General features: G+C 36.4%; 1 protein-coding gene across 1 annotated transcript in view; it reads left to right on the forward strand.

Moving 5' to 3' along the window:
* RB195_015893 (uncharacterized protein) overlaps positions 1–17,439 on the forward strand; it is a gene marked incomplete at both ends in the record, with an annotated part of 60,305 nt that extends 42,866 nt beyond the window's left edge. The window contains 5 exons of the mRNA XM_064206820.1: positions 10,777–10,902; positions 10,980–11,073; positions 11,793–11,908; positions 13,404–13,556; positions 17,389–17,439. Of these exons, the coding sequence (XP_064062701.1) occupies positions 10,777–10,902; positions 10,980–11,073; positions 11,793–11,908; positions 13,404–13,556; positions 17,389–17,439 (540 nt within the window). The remainder of the gene's footprint in view (positions 1–10,776; positions 10,903–10,979; positions 11,074–11,792; positions 11,909–13,403; positions 13,557–17,388) is intronic.
* Positions 17,440–17,687: the final 248 nt, after the last annotated feature.

A 17,687-nucleotide genomic window follows, 5' to 3' on the forward strand; every position in this document is an offset into this window, starting at 1 on the left:
TCCCATTGAGTCGAAGCGGTGAGCGACAACATAAGGACTCCGATAATAATTTAATTGAATTTATTAGTCTAACTTTATTTTTGTTGTTTAAATTTTTATGTTATTATGTAGTTTACTTTTTCTGGAATTCACCACTCTTGCCAGCTATGTTTGAATATGAGTTGTGAGGAGATTCCATAGAACTGAGATTGAAATCTACTTTTTTTTCGCCATGTGTTTTACGGGATGAAAAAATTCCGCGCTGTAATTTAAGCGCCTTTCTTCATCCAGCAATTTTCGCTCCGCTACAAACAAGCCGCAAGCTTTCACAAGGAATAATCGCAATTAAAACCGGGGGTCGGAGACTGCGACACACACACACTCATATAGAGCACAGCAAAACGATATCGTGCTTCATTCTTCGCCTTGTTCCGCCTTCTCCTCCTCACGCGACGCCGATATCCAGCAGCTGGAGAAGCGGAAGGCGGGATCGCTTGTGCTTGATTGCTCGAAGCCATTTTCCACGACTCCGGGTCCTCGAGCTGACATTTTTCGGGGTTTTATCAACAAAAAAGGGAGGTCACCAATATGTTCACCAAGGTTTTGATTGAGTTCTTTTTAAAATTAGGAATATCACGGCAGTGAAATCAACAGATTTCTGAAGTATTTAATGCATCTCGTGTTTTTTTTTACTTATCATCGTATTTTTTTATTAACTCTGCCATAATATAATTATATTTGTTCATTGCACTACGTTTTTTTATTCTAGCGATGAAATTTTAAGAATACTGTATAAAATTTTGGGCCAAATTCTAGTGAGCTCTGTTTTTTTTCTTTTTTTTTTCTAAATTAGTGACACATTTGCACGTGTTCTTAAATAAATAAGTAAAAAAATATAAATAAGCAAATAAATAGAAAAATAAAATAAAATGTAATTATCTGGGGTACCAGTTTAGCGTTTGACAGCACATACGTGACCATGATTGTGGCGCTGAACCCAGGCGTGCGTTGGTAGCATTTTATATTCGCTTAATCACTTGTCCTTTTACCGTATTCCGAAAATAGACGTTACTCGTTGGTGTGATACGTGAATGCGTACGTTGGATTCGTCTTGTGATACTCCCTTGAACTCGAGTTGACTGTTGACTTCCACGTCTTCAATGTCTCATTCTGAAAATTTGAAATCTGCTTCCAAGACTGCACGGTTCAAATTATGAGTTTATTGTTTACTGGTACTTACCTCACGAGTTTGAGGTTTTATTTGCACTATTTATTTATTTGTTTATTTTAATTTTCTCGAATCTCGGCAAGATTTTTGGAAGCGGCGACGATGGCGGCGAGGAACAGTGTTAACCTTCGCTTTTACTTCATATATTTTATTGAAAAGGTGGATTTGTTGTTTTTTTTTAATATTTTCATACGCAAACAAGACATACTAGAGAATAAGAGCAAACATAAAAATAAATTTAAAAAATAAACAAACGGAAAAAAAACCTAAATAAAGCGAACAGACCTGATCCTTAATGTTGTTGTCATTTCTAATTTCCAACGGTTTCATTACTGGAAGGAATCCTCGAACACACACCAACATTTACAATGTACATATATTAGTGGTGCTAATAAAATTTCAAACTTTTCACTAGGAAAATTAGGGTGAGGGGGAATTTTTAAGGCTGTTAAGGGTTTTTTCCCTCGTATCCTAACAACTGATTAATTTTCCTTCAGTTTTTTCCATGTGTTCTGTGTCAGTAGCCTTGAACTACAGGTTTAACCGTTAACAATAACCTTTTTTGTCACTATGCCCGATTTTTGGTAGATTTTGGCACAACGGCGATTAAGAGTGATTTTTCGTACGCATATATTTTTTTGCGATTTGAACCGCCATGAAATTGTTAACAGTTTATTTTTTAATTGATCTTATTAGATTATTACTATTTCTTTTTGTAATTATTAATTTATTAATCAATCTTTTTGTTTCCGTTCGCTTTCCCAAAAGTCTGTGAACCAGAAGTACTCGTTCTGCTGCAGTTATCTAGATGGCGAAGCGCTTGCGCGGCCCTTTCTGATCCTGACGCCAATTTTTAATCCTAAAGCACGGAAAAACGAAACTTTAATTAGGAGTAAGGATCTCAGTTAATTCGTGCACGATTTGTACGAGAAAAATTGGATATTAGGTGTTTAGTTACTTTCTCATAGTCGTTCTAAAATTCTTCTGCTAGAACGTGAAATTTTCCTTTTTCGCTACTCGGAGTCATGTGTTGTTGATGTTTTTTTTCGTCTACGGAGAATTTTCTGCAAAATCTCTTGAGCAGAATTTTCTGGAAAATCGCCCTCTTTCCGCCCGCTAGGTCAGGTATAAAGGTTCTATCGGATCCGAACAATCACGGTGTATTAGGCAATAAAGGCAATAAAAACATTCATTAAATAGTGGTGCTATTGTGCATTCGCTAAGTGCTTTCCGCATAAATCTATCCGCCGATGAATGAACGCCTTCCGCCGGTGGCACAAATCCGTCGTTCATCCTTACTTATTGGTTCTGCCCGAAATCAAATTCTATAGGTCTCGACTTGCATAAATATAAGTCGAGACCTTTAATAGTGGTAGTGGCTTCAATCACTAAGAAAATTATTCCTTACAAAATTTACTCTATGAGGAGCACATATAGCACCCAAGGTCACCTTTTTTTTTCCAGAGAATTCCATCCGCTTATATTTGTGAATTCACAGTCAAGTCATCACCAAATTTGTAAAATTCGGAAAATCCGAGAGAAGCGATCTTCCAAATGCCGAAAACATGCCACGAGCAGTCTCTCATCGCACATTTTCGGCTGTTTTATTGCTCGGATGGACTCGGTTTTCATTGAATTTAATCCACATCCGCGTATCGCTTGCGATTCGTTTTTGGTCGTTGGTACTCACGTCGAACTCATGACTTGTCCGGGGGTATGCGTGTGTGTGTGTGTGGGGTGTAGGGTGTAAATCTCATCCGCGAAACATCTGCTCTGATGATTTGCTTGCTTGCTGTGCTATGATTAAATTAGTTTCACTTAAATCGTAGCAGTCCTCGCGCTACGTCCTCGAATTTTGTGCTAGTTGTCCGAGATCAGAGTTTAGAGCTGTGAAAAGCTGCATCGAACTAGACCTAAATCATATTCGCATCTTACTCAACAACCATATTTGTACGTGCATACGTCTCTGCTCGCTGCCTCAACCTATCCGGTCATTTATCGTTTGATTCGCAACTAGAAAATTGAAGTGACATTCAGCTCTCTAGGATTCTAATCCAAAATCCCCACAGATATGTAAAAGGGGGAATTTGAATAAAATAATAATAAAACGACCTGATGATAGTCTTGCATGTTTATTTTATTAATGTTTATGTTTTTTAGTACGTAGTTTTTTTTAGGTTTCAGGTACGTAAGTACATTTTGAGTCTACGAGATGTTCTCGAGCTGTTTATATCGGTAAATGAAAAAAATTCTTCTGCTTAAATTCACAATAGACTGTCCTTTGATACTAACTTATCCTTGGGTTAGAAGAAGGTTTAGAAGAATTTTTAGCTCTAGTTGTTTTTTTTAGTTGGAATAATTAGAGATAATTTGGAATAATTATAATTTTTTCCTTTTTTGTACTCATTGTTTTTTCTATTCGATTCGAATATTCGAAATCCTCAACTTATGTCATCGAAGCGAAGATGTCGAGTTTCTTTTTTTTTCTCGTCTCCATGAACATGTACGGTGATTTTGAGGTCAAAGTTTGAGGTTTGGGAGTATACGTCGAGTATGTATCGTATGAAAAATTCACTTGGAGTATCCGTACGAGTGGCAATGATCTAAAACCTATCACCATTTGTTCAAGATTAAATTTTAAATTTATAGTACTTTCAGTATTTGACTTTGGATCAATTCAGAGCAAAAACAATCAGTTATTTGTTCTCTAATCCACGTGGAAAAATAATTTAAATAAATTGATTCGAAAAGAATGAAACAAATTAATCAAATAAATAACTAAATAAATAAATAAATAAATAGATGATAATTGAATATGTAACTATACCATTTCAACATTTCAGAATGAAAGCAGTAAATTCTATGAGAATAATTATTCCATAATAGTAAAATCAATACACAATATTATTATCCTTATTTATTTATTTATTTATTTATTTATTTATTTACTTATTATTCATTGCTGGATTTCTTACCGTGTTATATGAAATAATCACCATTATCATTCCAGAGAACTTAATTTCGTTCCTATTTCTGATTTTAAACTTTAAAAAAATTAAAGATTTAAATTTTAACCTAGCGACCTTCAATAAAGTAGACTGAAGACTTCAAAAAACTTTGGATTTGGGCAGTCTTCACTTGTCAGTTTCTCACGTTTTTTTTTGTCCTTTAAATGCTGAATGTTGTATAAGGATCCATGCATTCGGCTTTTGCATTAAATTTTACATCAGTTATGAGAAAATTTCGCAAGAATCCATTCAATGGTCAAAGATGGACGTATGTTCCACGCCCATTTTCATTTTCCTCCATTTCCCTTATTTAACGTTCATCAGTCAGTAAATCTCGATTCAGGGTTGCCGACACGTTCCCTTTTCACAAAAAAAAAGAAGCTAATAAAGTAGCATACAGTATACAGGTGGGATCATGCCATGCGGAGAATTTTTTCTTTTCCATCTAATTTTCTAATGGAAGCCTTTCCTCTAATTTCCTCCAAATGTAAAAAAGAAGCTAGAAGAAGCTTATGGCAGCGCTTTCGGAACTCATCCAGGACGACAGCTTTGGGGGCGAGTTTTCACATAAATAAGCTATGAAGGCTCGTACAGGTGTGCTGAGCTGGTAGCAATGGATTTATTCACGAACCTGAACTCAGCGATGATATCGTTTAGGTTCACGGAGCGGCCCCGGTTCATTTTGCGGAAAAAAATTAGTAAATTTACGTTACACCCACATACCACGGTCATATCTCACTTTTTTCTTCTTTGCCATTCACAGTGGCTTCACATGGGACTCCAACTGGCTTTACATGGGACCCCAACTACAGGAGTGGGTACCAGCAAAGGACACTAGTACTATAAGCGTGGCCGCAAATGTGCCGCAACTACAGTAATCCTCATGTATGTACAGGGCTTTTTGAAAGTGAGTCACTTTCAGTTAACGTTCCTGGAACTGCCACAGGTGTGGAGACGGTGAGCGGCGGGGTTTTGAAGTTTCTGAATAGCACAACCTATTCCTGCTCTGGAAAATTATATATTTTACGTTTTTTGGGCAGCACATTTGCGTATGTTTCGCTGTAGGAACCGGCCTCAATACATTACAGTAGTAAGATTACATAACATATTTGCCGTAAGACTAATTACAGTAGGAAAGGGTAGGAAGAATTTTAGAACTAAGAAAGTTAACTGAAAAAACTGAGAAAGTTACTTAACACTTAAAATCCAAGTTTTTCTCGTTCAAATCGTGCACGAGTTAACTGACATCCTTACTCCTAACTAAGGTTTCGCTCTTCCTAGCTTTAGGATTAAAAATTAGCGTTAGGATCGAAAAGGGCCACGCTGTCGCTGTAGGAACCGGCCTCAATTACAGTAGGTTAAGATTACATAACATATCTACAGTAACAGTAATTACAGTAGGAAAGTGTACGATAAGTGCACAATTTCCAACGGTTTTTATTGCATTGTAACGCAACAGTAACATTAATTAATTGAGAACTAAAGTGCAGTACTTTTAGAAATACATAGGCAGCAACGCGGGTCTTTAAGCTCCAATACCGCGCTAAAAATCGTTTCCCCCGGGAATAGTCTGCAAATTGACGTCATTCGACGAACATAGACACTTTCGTCTTCAGAAAATACTAGAATATTCGCTTTGGTGACAGCCGCTAAGGAACACTGTGACGTGCGATTGTTTTCCGGAATTCTATTGCAACATTTGAAAATACATTGGCTCTCATCGCAGTTGCTTCGAATAAATTAGGCAACGCTTCATTCGATTTGATTATTCGAAAATGAATGTTGGAGAGAGTTGTTGTTATCCCATTTCACTTGATTACTACGCATTTGTCTGCTTTTGAGTTGTTGCACAAATTTCTTATGTTATTTGCAATTTTGCTAAGAGAAAAAGTTATTTTGACTTGTAAAAAAAGTAAATAGATAGATGGACTGCTTTACAAAATAAAAATAAAATAAAAAAGTCATAGTCGATTTTACTGGAACAAAATAAGTGGCTGTGTAGGCGTATAAGTAGTGAGAAGTTCGGTAAAAACCATGGTTGGCCTCGGGATGACTTCCTGGTTACAACGGAAAAAGTGCAATCGATGGCACTTATGTTCACCTGTGCGACCGCTTGTGACACTCGACGCATCCGCAGTAATTTTCGTCACCTTGTCCATTTTTTGCCCCTGGGATCTCCATAGGTCCGATCGACTGCGCTTTCCCGCCACTTCGACAGAAAAATACCGATACAAACTTAGGAGGAAAATCCATAGGTAGCTCAAAATTAAAAATATTTTTGAGGACTCCTTCCTTCTTCTTCTTGCCTTCCTCTTGGATAAATGACCTCGTTGTGTACACGTTTTTCAATGATTTCATCCAAATTTAGCAACTCCACCCTCAAAATTGTTTGCGTGCTTGGAATTTTTAGATGTTGCTCAGCTCTGTGTACACGACTTTGTTTTCAGTTTGCATACGGGAAACAGTTTTTTTTTTCTGCTCAGAGTTGCGCGTACGTTTCAAAGTTGACCACTTTGATTGATCTGGACTCTTCTTTTCTTTTTGCTTTCACTGAATACCATTGAGATCATAATTTAAGGTTACGGTGGGGAGCGTTTGTCTCTCAATTAATTTCCGTGCGCGGCGGAGGTGATAATCTGAGGTTACTGTGAGTGGGGTGTTCTCGGAACTTATTCCCACTCGTCTCCGTCTACGAAATAATGCAAAAAACATTTAAAAATTTTAAATTTTTAACGAGGTTTTATTTTTGTTACTCTGTTATTTAATCATCATTATTATTATTAATATTAATAACATTATTATTTTCATTGTTTGATATTATCCTCAGTTCTTTTCCTCATAAATACGAATTTTTGCAGCTATTTTTGCATCAGGTTCTAAATTTTTTCAATGATACATACTTTTATTAAGCAGATATTTTGGTGCTGATGATCGCTGATATAGTTTCTCATTCAAAGGACTACTTGAGCACATCTGATGAGAATAAAAATCCTAAGAGCAATACTTTTTTTTCCAGAAAGTTTTCTTCCTATTCTACAAAGTTGTTTTCGTCTATCAACGATATCCTTGAAATTTTATTTTTTTTGAAATTTTTGTTGTTGACTTCATCTCAAATTTCGAATCTCATGCTTTGCTAGGAAATCGGGCTCCTTTTTTGTATTTTCATTCCATTTTCATCCAATTGTTTCTCTGCTCGTAGCTATATGACTCTTTTTTTCACTTCATTCACTCTATAGTCCATATAGTCCCTAGCTTTTCCTCTGATTCCTTGAGCGTTCTTGTCCTCAATTTCTTACTGTTCTCGGTCATTATGTGCACTCCTTTCATACCGTAATTTACACTTTTTTTCGCACAATCATATTTTACCTAACTTCCCAACCTACCATTCACATAACCATTCGGTTATTTTTCATCTCTATTATTTTCAGAACTACCGCTCTGAAAGCTATAGAGCACTTTTACTTAAGTGCCACTTATTTTTTTTTACGAGCAAATAATTTTCTTTGCCGCTAGCGGACCGCTTTTAATGAGTGGAAGTGATTTAATACAGTTTAAGAATGTGATTGAAAGAGCTATTGTTCATTTACTCAATATTATCCGTAACCCAGAGGTAGTCTGGACTAAATCCACAACTAGTATCTGCGGTTTTTTCGATGCTTTTAAACGCCTTAATGAACTTTTTCTAAAGTTTCTGCACATAAGCGAATCCAATGAAGCAAATTTAATAAAAACGTACTGTGTGAGAATTGTGGAGTAGGTGTAAGGACTGTCCGTTCCTCGTGAGTATAACTAGTAAAATAAAGAAAATACTAATGAAATTTTTAGCTCCTCTAATTCCTACCCCTATAAAATCCCAGACAAATGTTGCAATATTTTTTTTTCAAAACTTTCCCAAGCTTCTCCCGCTCATTCCTCCTTTTTCTCCCTCCCCGGCAAGCATCTTCGTATTCGTGTTCTTTGCGATCTAATTTTCTGAGTGGTTAGTGGCTAAGTGTTCCCGGTACACATAGTTATGCACATATACGAGTACATCGTAGTAAGTTACGTGATATCCTGGGAAGTCACAAATTCCTCCCCTAATCTGCTAGCTAGGATCACTCTTTTGAGTCGTAGATTTTTTTTTGTGAAATAGCTCGTGTAGTTTTTTTTCGGAGAAAAACAATGAAGTAGGGATTTTTCTGTTTTTTTCGCTACTTTCATATCAAAAAGGGGAAAATTATTTGCTAAAACATCATTTTCGGGGAAAAGAATACCAAGAATACAAGATGAATAAGTAATTTCAATTTGTTCATCGAGATCAATACAATCTCGCGAAATATAAGCAACCAGACCGGCTTCTCACCTCGAGTTTCTGGAATCATTGATTTTTCAATTTTTGTTAAAGGTGCGCTTTTGCAGATATAAAACAGAAATTTGAGCAGCTTACAGCAAAATAATTCGTTTCTCCAAAATTTTAATGCTAATAAAAAGGAAACTTAAAATTCACAATTTTAACTCTCACAAAACAAGTTCTGAACTGACTCTTTTGTGATTCTCAGACCACGTGGTCCTGAATTTTCCTCACATGAAAGGAAGCCTAACTCACTAACATGCATTTCACCGCTTCTCTGGAACACTAAATTTCATTTTCTCCTTGGTTTTTAATTTTTTACTTTTGAGATGAAGGATTTTTTCACAACTTATTTGATGCAATGATGGAAATACGAAATGTGAAATTTCCCAGGATTGAAATTGTAGAAAAGCCTTTTCCTAGAAAAAGGAAAATGCTTGTCTAGTCCTCTTTTTGCTCATTTTTCCAGACACTTCCCACGAAAAAACTGTGTATCCTGTTTCTTACGAAAAAAAAATTGCTCTTTTAGGACGACATCACCACAGTCCTACATTCCCAGAGGGTCATGAAAGGTTCATTCCATCCTGTTTTCCATCGGCAGAGGGGTGATTAAGGCAAAATTGTTTCTTTTCACCGCCATATGACTGAACGGGACAAAAACGCGCTTTTTGGATTTTTTCCTAAAGTCGGAAGGACGAGCGAAGTTTGAGAATTGCACTGTTAATTGCAACATAAGCGCCGCGTAATTGTTTTGTTTTTTATTGTTTTTTTTTCTTTATATCTTCGCTTTTTCTATTTCATTTCATATAAACAGCTATTAATAGATGTTACATCAAATTTTCTTTATCTTCTTTTTTAACAGAACTTGGCTCAAATCCATTACGTTGCCTTTCAGTGGGATATTTCTGAGGTTAAATAGCAGGAATATTAGAAATCCAGAATTAAAATAAAATAAAATTTATATTCTTTCTTTCCCTATTCAAATTTATTTTTTTTTGTAACTACGAAATCATCTAAAATACATTTTTCTAGCCAGCTTTTTTTACATTATCGAATGGCTGAAAAATAATTTTTTAATTCCATGATTTTTGCGATTGCGTCTTTGTTTTCGAGGATGTCTCCCCATGTACCGTAGTATACTCATAAATGGGATTAGGAAGAACGTCTCGTAGTGTTTGTAGAAATAACAATGTTATGTTAGCATTATCCGATTAGCTGGCTGACACAACGTCGGATTCATTGTTGTGGGCGTAACATTTCATATTTATTCCTGTTTATTTGGCACAGATAGGTCCCATCGCTACTCAGAAGGAAGTGACAAGAAGAAATGCCTTCCTTTAAGTTTTTTTTTGTGGAACTGGAACCGACGACAAAAGGCCACTGTTGAAATCTCTTCAATAAGTGGGATTATTCCGTATCTGTATCTGTGTGGATGCATTTCTACTCCAAGAGAAAGTTCTTCTCCAATTTTCCGAGCTTTAAATCTACGGTCTCAGTACCGTACCTAAAAATCTTAGGAACCGTCTGTTATTAAATCAAAATAGTGAAGTGAAAATGATGAAAATGAAATGAAAAAAGTGAAAAATAAATGTAAATGATGGTAATTTGTAACTTTCTTGGCCCTGGTCCGTTAATAAAAACAAAGATTTGCCTTTTGAATAATTTAGCCAGTTTATAACCTGAAATTTTTTAGGAAAATAATGAATCGTGAGAAACAATAGGACAGTATTTTTCTGTTGTCTTACCTTCTTCTATGTCTTCAGCAGTAGTTTCAGCTCTCTTGCCGCCCTTTTCCCATCCTAGGAATTGAGCAAAATTCCTCCACCTTTACAGTTTGAAATGCAATTTATGATCCTAGAAATTCTCTTAGAAAAGACGCTGATCCACGGCTTTGCTCATACTTCTCGGTTTCTTCTTGCCCAATTGTTTTTCTCGGACTTTTCTTAGCAGCTAGATCATTTATATAGTTACTACTTCTCTTTCCTCAAGCAAGGCAGCGATTGCCGTGACCAGAAAAATGGAGTTTCCTTGAATTCCATGAATCCACATTATTTATTGGATTTTAAATGACACCTTTATCCTGAGAGTCCGCACTTTTTCATTGTCGTCGAATTTTTGAGATTCTCCCACGTACGCAGCTGAAAAGAAGAACTATAGTCGTCTTAATTTCACTATTCATTTTCTTTAGTTGCATTTATATCGACGATAAATTTATAGTATTTATATTTCAGGCCGGCCTTTCCCCATCAATGCATCGAGTGTCGAACGGTAGCGTCGCGTCGGGCGACAGTCGACGAAATAGTATGGTCGATGCGTGTGGACGATTTTGCAGTCAACCTACGAATGGAGCGCCAGAGGTTCGTTGCGGAAATTGTCGATTTTTTTCCCTAAAACAGGTTCAATTTTCATAGTAAATTTTCTTTTAAAATTACAGCTATTAATCGCATTATGTTACGACACCGATCATGGATGTCTAACAGTTGGCATTGAACGGGGATCATCGCTTGGCGAGAAATGCAGACCTCCTGGTGAGTTCGTGTATTGGTTACGGTTCCCTGGGGGCATTAAGGTCGATTGAGAACTTTGACGAAATTCCCTCGGGAAAGTGTTGCTATTGGAGAGCTTTGAATTAATATATTCGAGATCTTTGTATGACTCCGGTTATTTATTTGTTTATTTATTTACTTAATGGATCTTTTAGAGACCAACTAAGACAAATATGAACATAAAGTTAAGAATCAAAATAAAATAAAATGAAATAATAGAAAAATTAGTATTATAGCATTGTATTATTTATAGTATTGTATTAGTATTATGTTTTTCTAAAATATAATATGAATAAAATATAAGATTAATATAAAAATACAAATTACTCAAATTCACCATTCATTTCCCTAAGTTCGATCTATATTAACTGTCTTTTTATGGTAGATTTAAAATTAGAATTCATCAATAAATTACAAATATGTCGATACAATCAAAATACGATACGATCAAAACAAGCTGTATGTAGGGGATGCAGGAGTGAAAAAACTTCACAAAAAAAATAAAACCTAGCAAAAAGCAATGAAACACCACTGGAACGACTGAAGCGCACCGAAAACGAAATTTTTAGTTTTAGTTTTTGGTAAGCAGAACAAATTTGTTGATATCCTACAGAAATGTGGAATAATTTTTGATTCAGTTTTTTTTTATTTTTAAGAATTAATTCCTATTTGATCCTATCGTTACAAATCAATACTTTCAGATACATTTATCAAGATTGTGGCTTTGGGCGAATTTGGTAACGAGCTATGGCGTCAGAAAACTGAACTCGTAAAAGGAACCTCCGAACCACAGTACGATCACACGGCCAGTATTCAGGTGAGAATATTAAGTCGACAATCATACTGTAATGAGTATATTAGGTCTACAGCTTAAATATATGATATATGGTTCGTATAGGGTTTTTAAAACTTAATTTTATAATTTTTTTTGGCATATGAGTAAGATACCCAGATAAGCAATTGGGAGATTATATGAAGTGGTACTTATGTTTACCCGAATGACTGCTATGCGAGTATGACAGTGCGAAGATCAAGGCCAGGGCGTGTTGAAGCGACGAAGAGCCTCAGTTCATATGGAATTCCAGCGGTGCTCAGGGCAAGAGTAGTACGTCATAGTAACAGCTACGGTAGATTACGGTAGAACGATAACTGGGGAATTTTGCGGTGAAACATAGTCGAATCCATAGAGGTTACAGTATTCGTGCTCTGTTTACTCATACAATGCCCTGATTGTATCCTTTTAGAAAGTTCTAATTTGTTCCAAACACTCCAGAAAATGTAAAGCGTTGCCGTAATTCATCTACGAATTTTTTTTTAATATCCCGAGAGAAAAATGTCATAAATGTTTCTGTTCTCCGAAAGAAGAAGTACTTTTGAGGGACATATCCGTGATGGAACGGGATGAAAGGGACCTTGTGGGAAGGTTTTTAAGACGGACTCATTTTCTGCGCCGCACTTTTTTGAGCTAATAGGCCAACCATCGAAAAGCTCATCTCGTCCGACATGCTTTTCCCATTTCACGTTAATGTTTTTTCATTCAGTTCCTATTTGAAGATGACATCCATCCTTTCCATGTGAATGTTCTAAAATTGGGTGACTCTGGGGGTTCGGTTCCCCTCCCTTTCTCCAACTCAACTCATGATTTTCCGAGGACTGAACTTGTTTTGGGAAAAATGGCCTATGGATAGTGTAGCGTGCGAGATAAGTATCATTAGTAGTAAGTAACAAATAAATTAATATTAGGTATGTCAGTAAGTATTTATTTCAAAGGTATTCAGTACATCAAGTTAAGTGACAAATATGTCTCTCTTTGGTTGTACTCTTTTAAAAAAATTCATTTTGACGAAATTAATGTAAAAAAATTGTCGAAAACACTGAGAAATTAACTCAGCTCTATATTTTTGAGTGTACAAATTATCATAAACTGCCTCTTTTACTTATCCACTACACATATAGTTTGCCAGGAAATGTAAGGAATTGAGTTATTGGTCACCTTAACGTTCCGGAAAGGCTTGTAATTTTTAAACGATCGATTTGTTAAATCCCAAACCGAAAAGAAACATTAAATGTTGCGTTGTGTTTTTTTTTCTTTTAATTTCTAATTCACTTTTACCAATTTATTTCAATTGATTACATTTTTTACCTGAGTATTTTTTGATTGTCATAGAAAAGTAGGGATAAAATGGGAAAGAGTTTCCAAGATAAGATTTTTCAGTTCGTCTTGTTCTGAGTTTTTTCCATCTTTTTTTTTTCGATAAAATGTATGGTTTGACGAAAAAGTCGCAACCAACCCCGAAAATGTTTATTTCTAGTTGCATCGTCCAGATCTTGACGTATGCACTTTACGGATCGAAGTATGGAGTTCAGTGGGTGTGCTAAGGCGTCGACAATTACTCGGTTGGCTTGCATTGGGTCTGAATTCCAGCTCACCTGATGCGCAAGAGCATTGGGAGCAGATGATACAAGTTAGTCGTTTACTCCATAGTTCAAAGGTTCTCGTGTTTTTTTTTGAAATCTCGACATTCTTGTGTTTATGTTTTTCTAATAGTGTTCCTACAGGATTTTTTTTAGATGGGACGTTTATTCGCCTGACATTTCGGCCTTTTCGCCGTTTCTAGAGGCCTAAATAGAGGTTGACTAGAACAATCTCTAGTTTAGTCCTTCACGTGCCACACTAGTCTGGGTCAATATTTCGATAATCATTCAAGGTAGTGGAAACGCCATACACATTGAAACTAGCATTACGTAGTGATCCACCGGATGTGCACCCGCTGGTAGGATGCACTTGTCACTACTCAGTGTACTAGTGATTGAGCACTGCTGTGGACCACCAGCTACGATATAGATGATTTGATCTACACAAGCAATATCAGGCAGTCATAGGTCATAAAACGGTGCAATCAGCAAAAACTCATTCGTTATAAACGAGCATTCATTCCTATTATTCATTGAAGGATTTCTTTCAAGAATCCAAAACATCTCCATTATCTCCCTTCCCCGATATTTCTACTTCGTGGGCAAGTGTAACCCATATCACATCATAGTCGTTTTCGTTGTGGGCCTCATGTCTTTGCCTACCTAGTGGTGTTATCAAACTTCTATGCCACTCCCTGCCATATGTTCACTGGTCTTCATTCTAAGATTCCTAACTGTTTCCCCAATGTGAGTTCTATTGCATAACAAGCTCACTCAATCTCACATATCGCCCCCACCTGTGTGCTGTCGCCTGTTTTTTCCTAGGCAGAAATGACGCATCTTTCACAGATGGACCATATATCGTACAATCTGTACATTCCTAAAAGGCTGACTTTTGACTTCTGACGCATTGGGGGTATTCGAGAGGACAATGTCATCTTTTAATTGTGCATGACCAATGCTGCGTTGAACAGCGGCGCTGACACTGTCAGAAATAAAGAGAAGACAAGAGGAAAATTGTTTTAGCGTGGAACATAGCTATTTATAGTGCAGTTCTTATGTAATGCGGACGTTCTGTATTTCTATCAGCACATACAATTTTTAAAGTTATTCTCCGTAATTCAAGCCGTTCTTGGTAGCAATGTATGTTGATATTATGATGCAACAGTTACTGAATTATCTGGAACACATTATTGGTGTACACGACAGCACAGGTTCTTCAACAGTGCTGATGCTAATCGTTGGCCCACTGCTAGCCTTCTCGATTGTGCGAAATAATTTGCACGTCATTTGAAAATGCTGCAATTCAGGCATTTCTTGATAAGAATGATTATAGGAACTCTTGATTATGAGTTCTTGCCACTTGCTCCTCTCTGTGATCTGTAACTGATATTGTGCCTGATATTGTGTGTGCGGACTAAATTATCTATATCGTCGCTGGTGATCCACACACTGAAATACTCATTCGCTGGTACACTGAGCGGTGACAAGTGTGTGCTGTAAGCTGCCGCACATCTGCTGGAACATTATGTAGGACTAATTTCAAAGTGTATGGCTTCTGTTTTCACCACTTTGAACGATTACTGAAATATTCACCCAAGGTAGTGTGGCACTTGACCCAATAAACGTAGAATTATTCCAAGGAAGCTCTGTTTAGTCCTCTAAAGGGAGGCGAAAAGGTCGAAACGTCGAGCAAAAAATGGTTCCTTCTGAAACCTCGTGAGCACATCACTAGAAAACACTTCCTCCATAGTTTGTGGATATTTTTTTCAAATTTAAGCCGATGCTTTCATTCAAATGAAAGCGTCGACTTGAATTTGAAAAAATTCCATAAGGCTTAATTAAAATTCCAGTAAGAAATTTTGATTATTCTATGGACATGGAGGAGTCATGGTAATAGAAAAAAGAACTTGTTATGTGCTGTTGTTGTTGAAGAAATGATGTTAGAGGAAACATTTTACGATAACAACCAAAAAAATACAGCGAAACTGCTCGGTGGTAGTTATTCAGTAGATATCACCATGTTCTCGTTATGCATTCATCGTAGTTGACGTGAAAAAAACAAATTGGTGCAACTCTGCACCGAAACGGCAGTTGTGCAGATATTATGTGGAATTCTGCACTGGTCTGGTTGCTCAGAAGTCTTACAGTACAGTTTTCTTAACATTTGAAGTGACATTCTGTAGTAATACACTACTTTAATCTTTTTCGGTTTTTTTTTTGGATTTCAACACTGTTTCTCACCGTTCAATCCCGCACATAACATGAAAAACAATTTCTCATCCCATGTAGTGATCGAAAATAAGTATTTCGCTTCTTGTTCATTGTACACTACCAGAAACACTAGTTTTTTTTTCCACAATTCCAATAAATAAAAGTAGAGAAAGGGAAAAAACGTTGCGGTGAGATGAGTAGTTTAAGCGTCTCCCATGGCGTGTAATCGAGAATTGTTTGCGTGATAATGTTGTGTAATGTGTTTGTTTGTTTGTTTGTTCTTGTGCCTATTCCCTTTCATTAACAGTTCATCTACAGTGTCCATCTCTTCATCTTTGCACCAGAAATTTCCTGCTGTTCTGCACTGATTAATTATTTTCCAAAAACCGATTACCTTTTTCTAATAAGTACACAGCCAGCTTTTTTACATTATCGAATGGCTGAAAAATAATTTTTTAATTCCATGGTTTTTGCGATTGCGTCTTTGTTTTCAATGATGTCTCCCCATGGTAAGAGATCTTATCGACTCTAGAGAAAAAAATCCATGTAAACCAACGACAATTCTGTGTTTTTTTTCGGTCTATTTTTTTTTTTGTTTTTTGTCTCTAAGTATTTGTACTTCACATAGTCCACTTCCTTTTAGGGTCAGAGAGCTGAAATTGGATAGCCGGGATTTTCGTTTGTAAGGAACACGATATTTACATTTTTTCCTCTTTTTTGACGGTGCTAAAAGGGAAAGATTTTATTGCTATGCGGTCTAAACAGATAATGTTTTTCTTTATGCACAAGTTTCGTCAATTTGTGCGAGATATTTACAAAAATTCTCTAAACTTCAGTTTTCTGGATCAAATCTAGCGAAACCTGGGGGTCCTGGGACGTAGAGAAGTGTAGAAAAGGCAGTTATAGATCTTATCAAATACTTCGTTGACGAAACTGCGGTCCAGTCAGAAGAAGAGGAAATCGAAGTTATATTTTGACATCACCACTCAATATTCCTTGCCTTACTAGTGGATCTCTACAGACTTAAATCTTAAATTAAAGTCCTTTAAATTGTTGTTTTCTGGACAAACGCTTTTTTTTGCTGTGTTAAGTTTCCCTTGCTTGTAGTTGGTATTGCTCTGGTTCACACTTCCAGCAGTGATTATAGCTTTACCCAGCTTATTCCTTGTTTCACAACCAATTCGTTGAATCCTTCTTTGTTCGGATTTCCCGATTATACGATCTGCTTCTGTTAAGAAAAATTTCATTTTGAGAGGGGTTGAATTGCAATTCTCCTTCTAAAAGTATTCGCGATCCAGTGAAATTCGACTTCTTTCATAAAGAAATCGTTTACATTGGAACGGAAGCAGATCGTGTACTCGGGAAATCCGTAAAAGGAATTATCCAATGACTTAGCTGAGAAACAAACAGAAAAATAGGTAAATCTATAATCAGTGGTGGAAGTGTAACACTAGGTTACGTTTGATTTTTGTTTTTGGTTCATGCACGAAAGCAAACATACAAAAAACGAAAAGAAAACAAACACTAGCCAAACATTAGTCTTATACTTCTAAGATGTCTCCAACCTCTTCAGAAAACAGAAAGATTCCAAAAGAAAAGAAATATTCCAGAAGAACAAAAAAAACAGTTCCAGACAGAAATATTCCAGAAGAAAATCCAATTGTTTAGGGAGCGGGTATTACAGTCTCGAAATGGCATCCTGTTCATCCACCTGAATGAATCCAGCACACTCGTCTGATCCGATTAACCTATGTTCACCTTCTTTCGCATTCCATCAAGAAAAAAAATTGCATGTGTGTGCCTATCTATGTAGATACACAGTGAGCTTAACTCGGATTTACTTCGTTGAATTTCGTCCACGTCCAAATTTCATTATTTCGATAAAACTTAACTTATAAGGACCTCGATATCGCTGTTAACAACTTTCCATTTGTATTTTCGGAGTTGTAACCCAATACTTCACGATT

The sequence above is a fragment of the Necator americanus genome, chromosome V (genome assembly GCF_031761385.1).
Source record: "Necator americanus strain Aroian chromosome V, whole genome shotgun sequence".
NCBI lineage: Eukaryota > Metazoa > Nematoda > Chromadorea > Rhabditida > Ancylostomatidae > Necator > Necator americanus.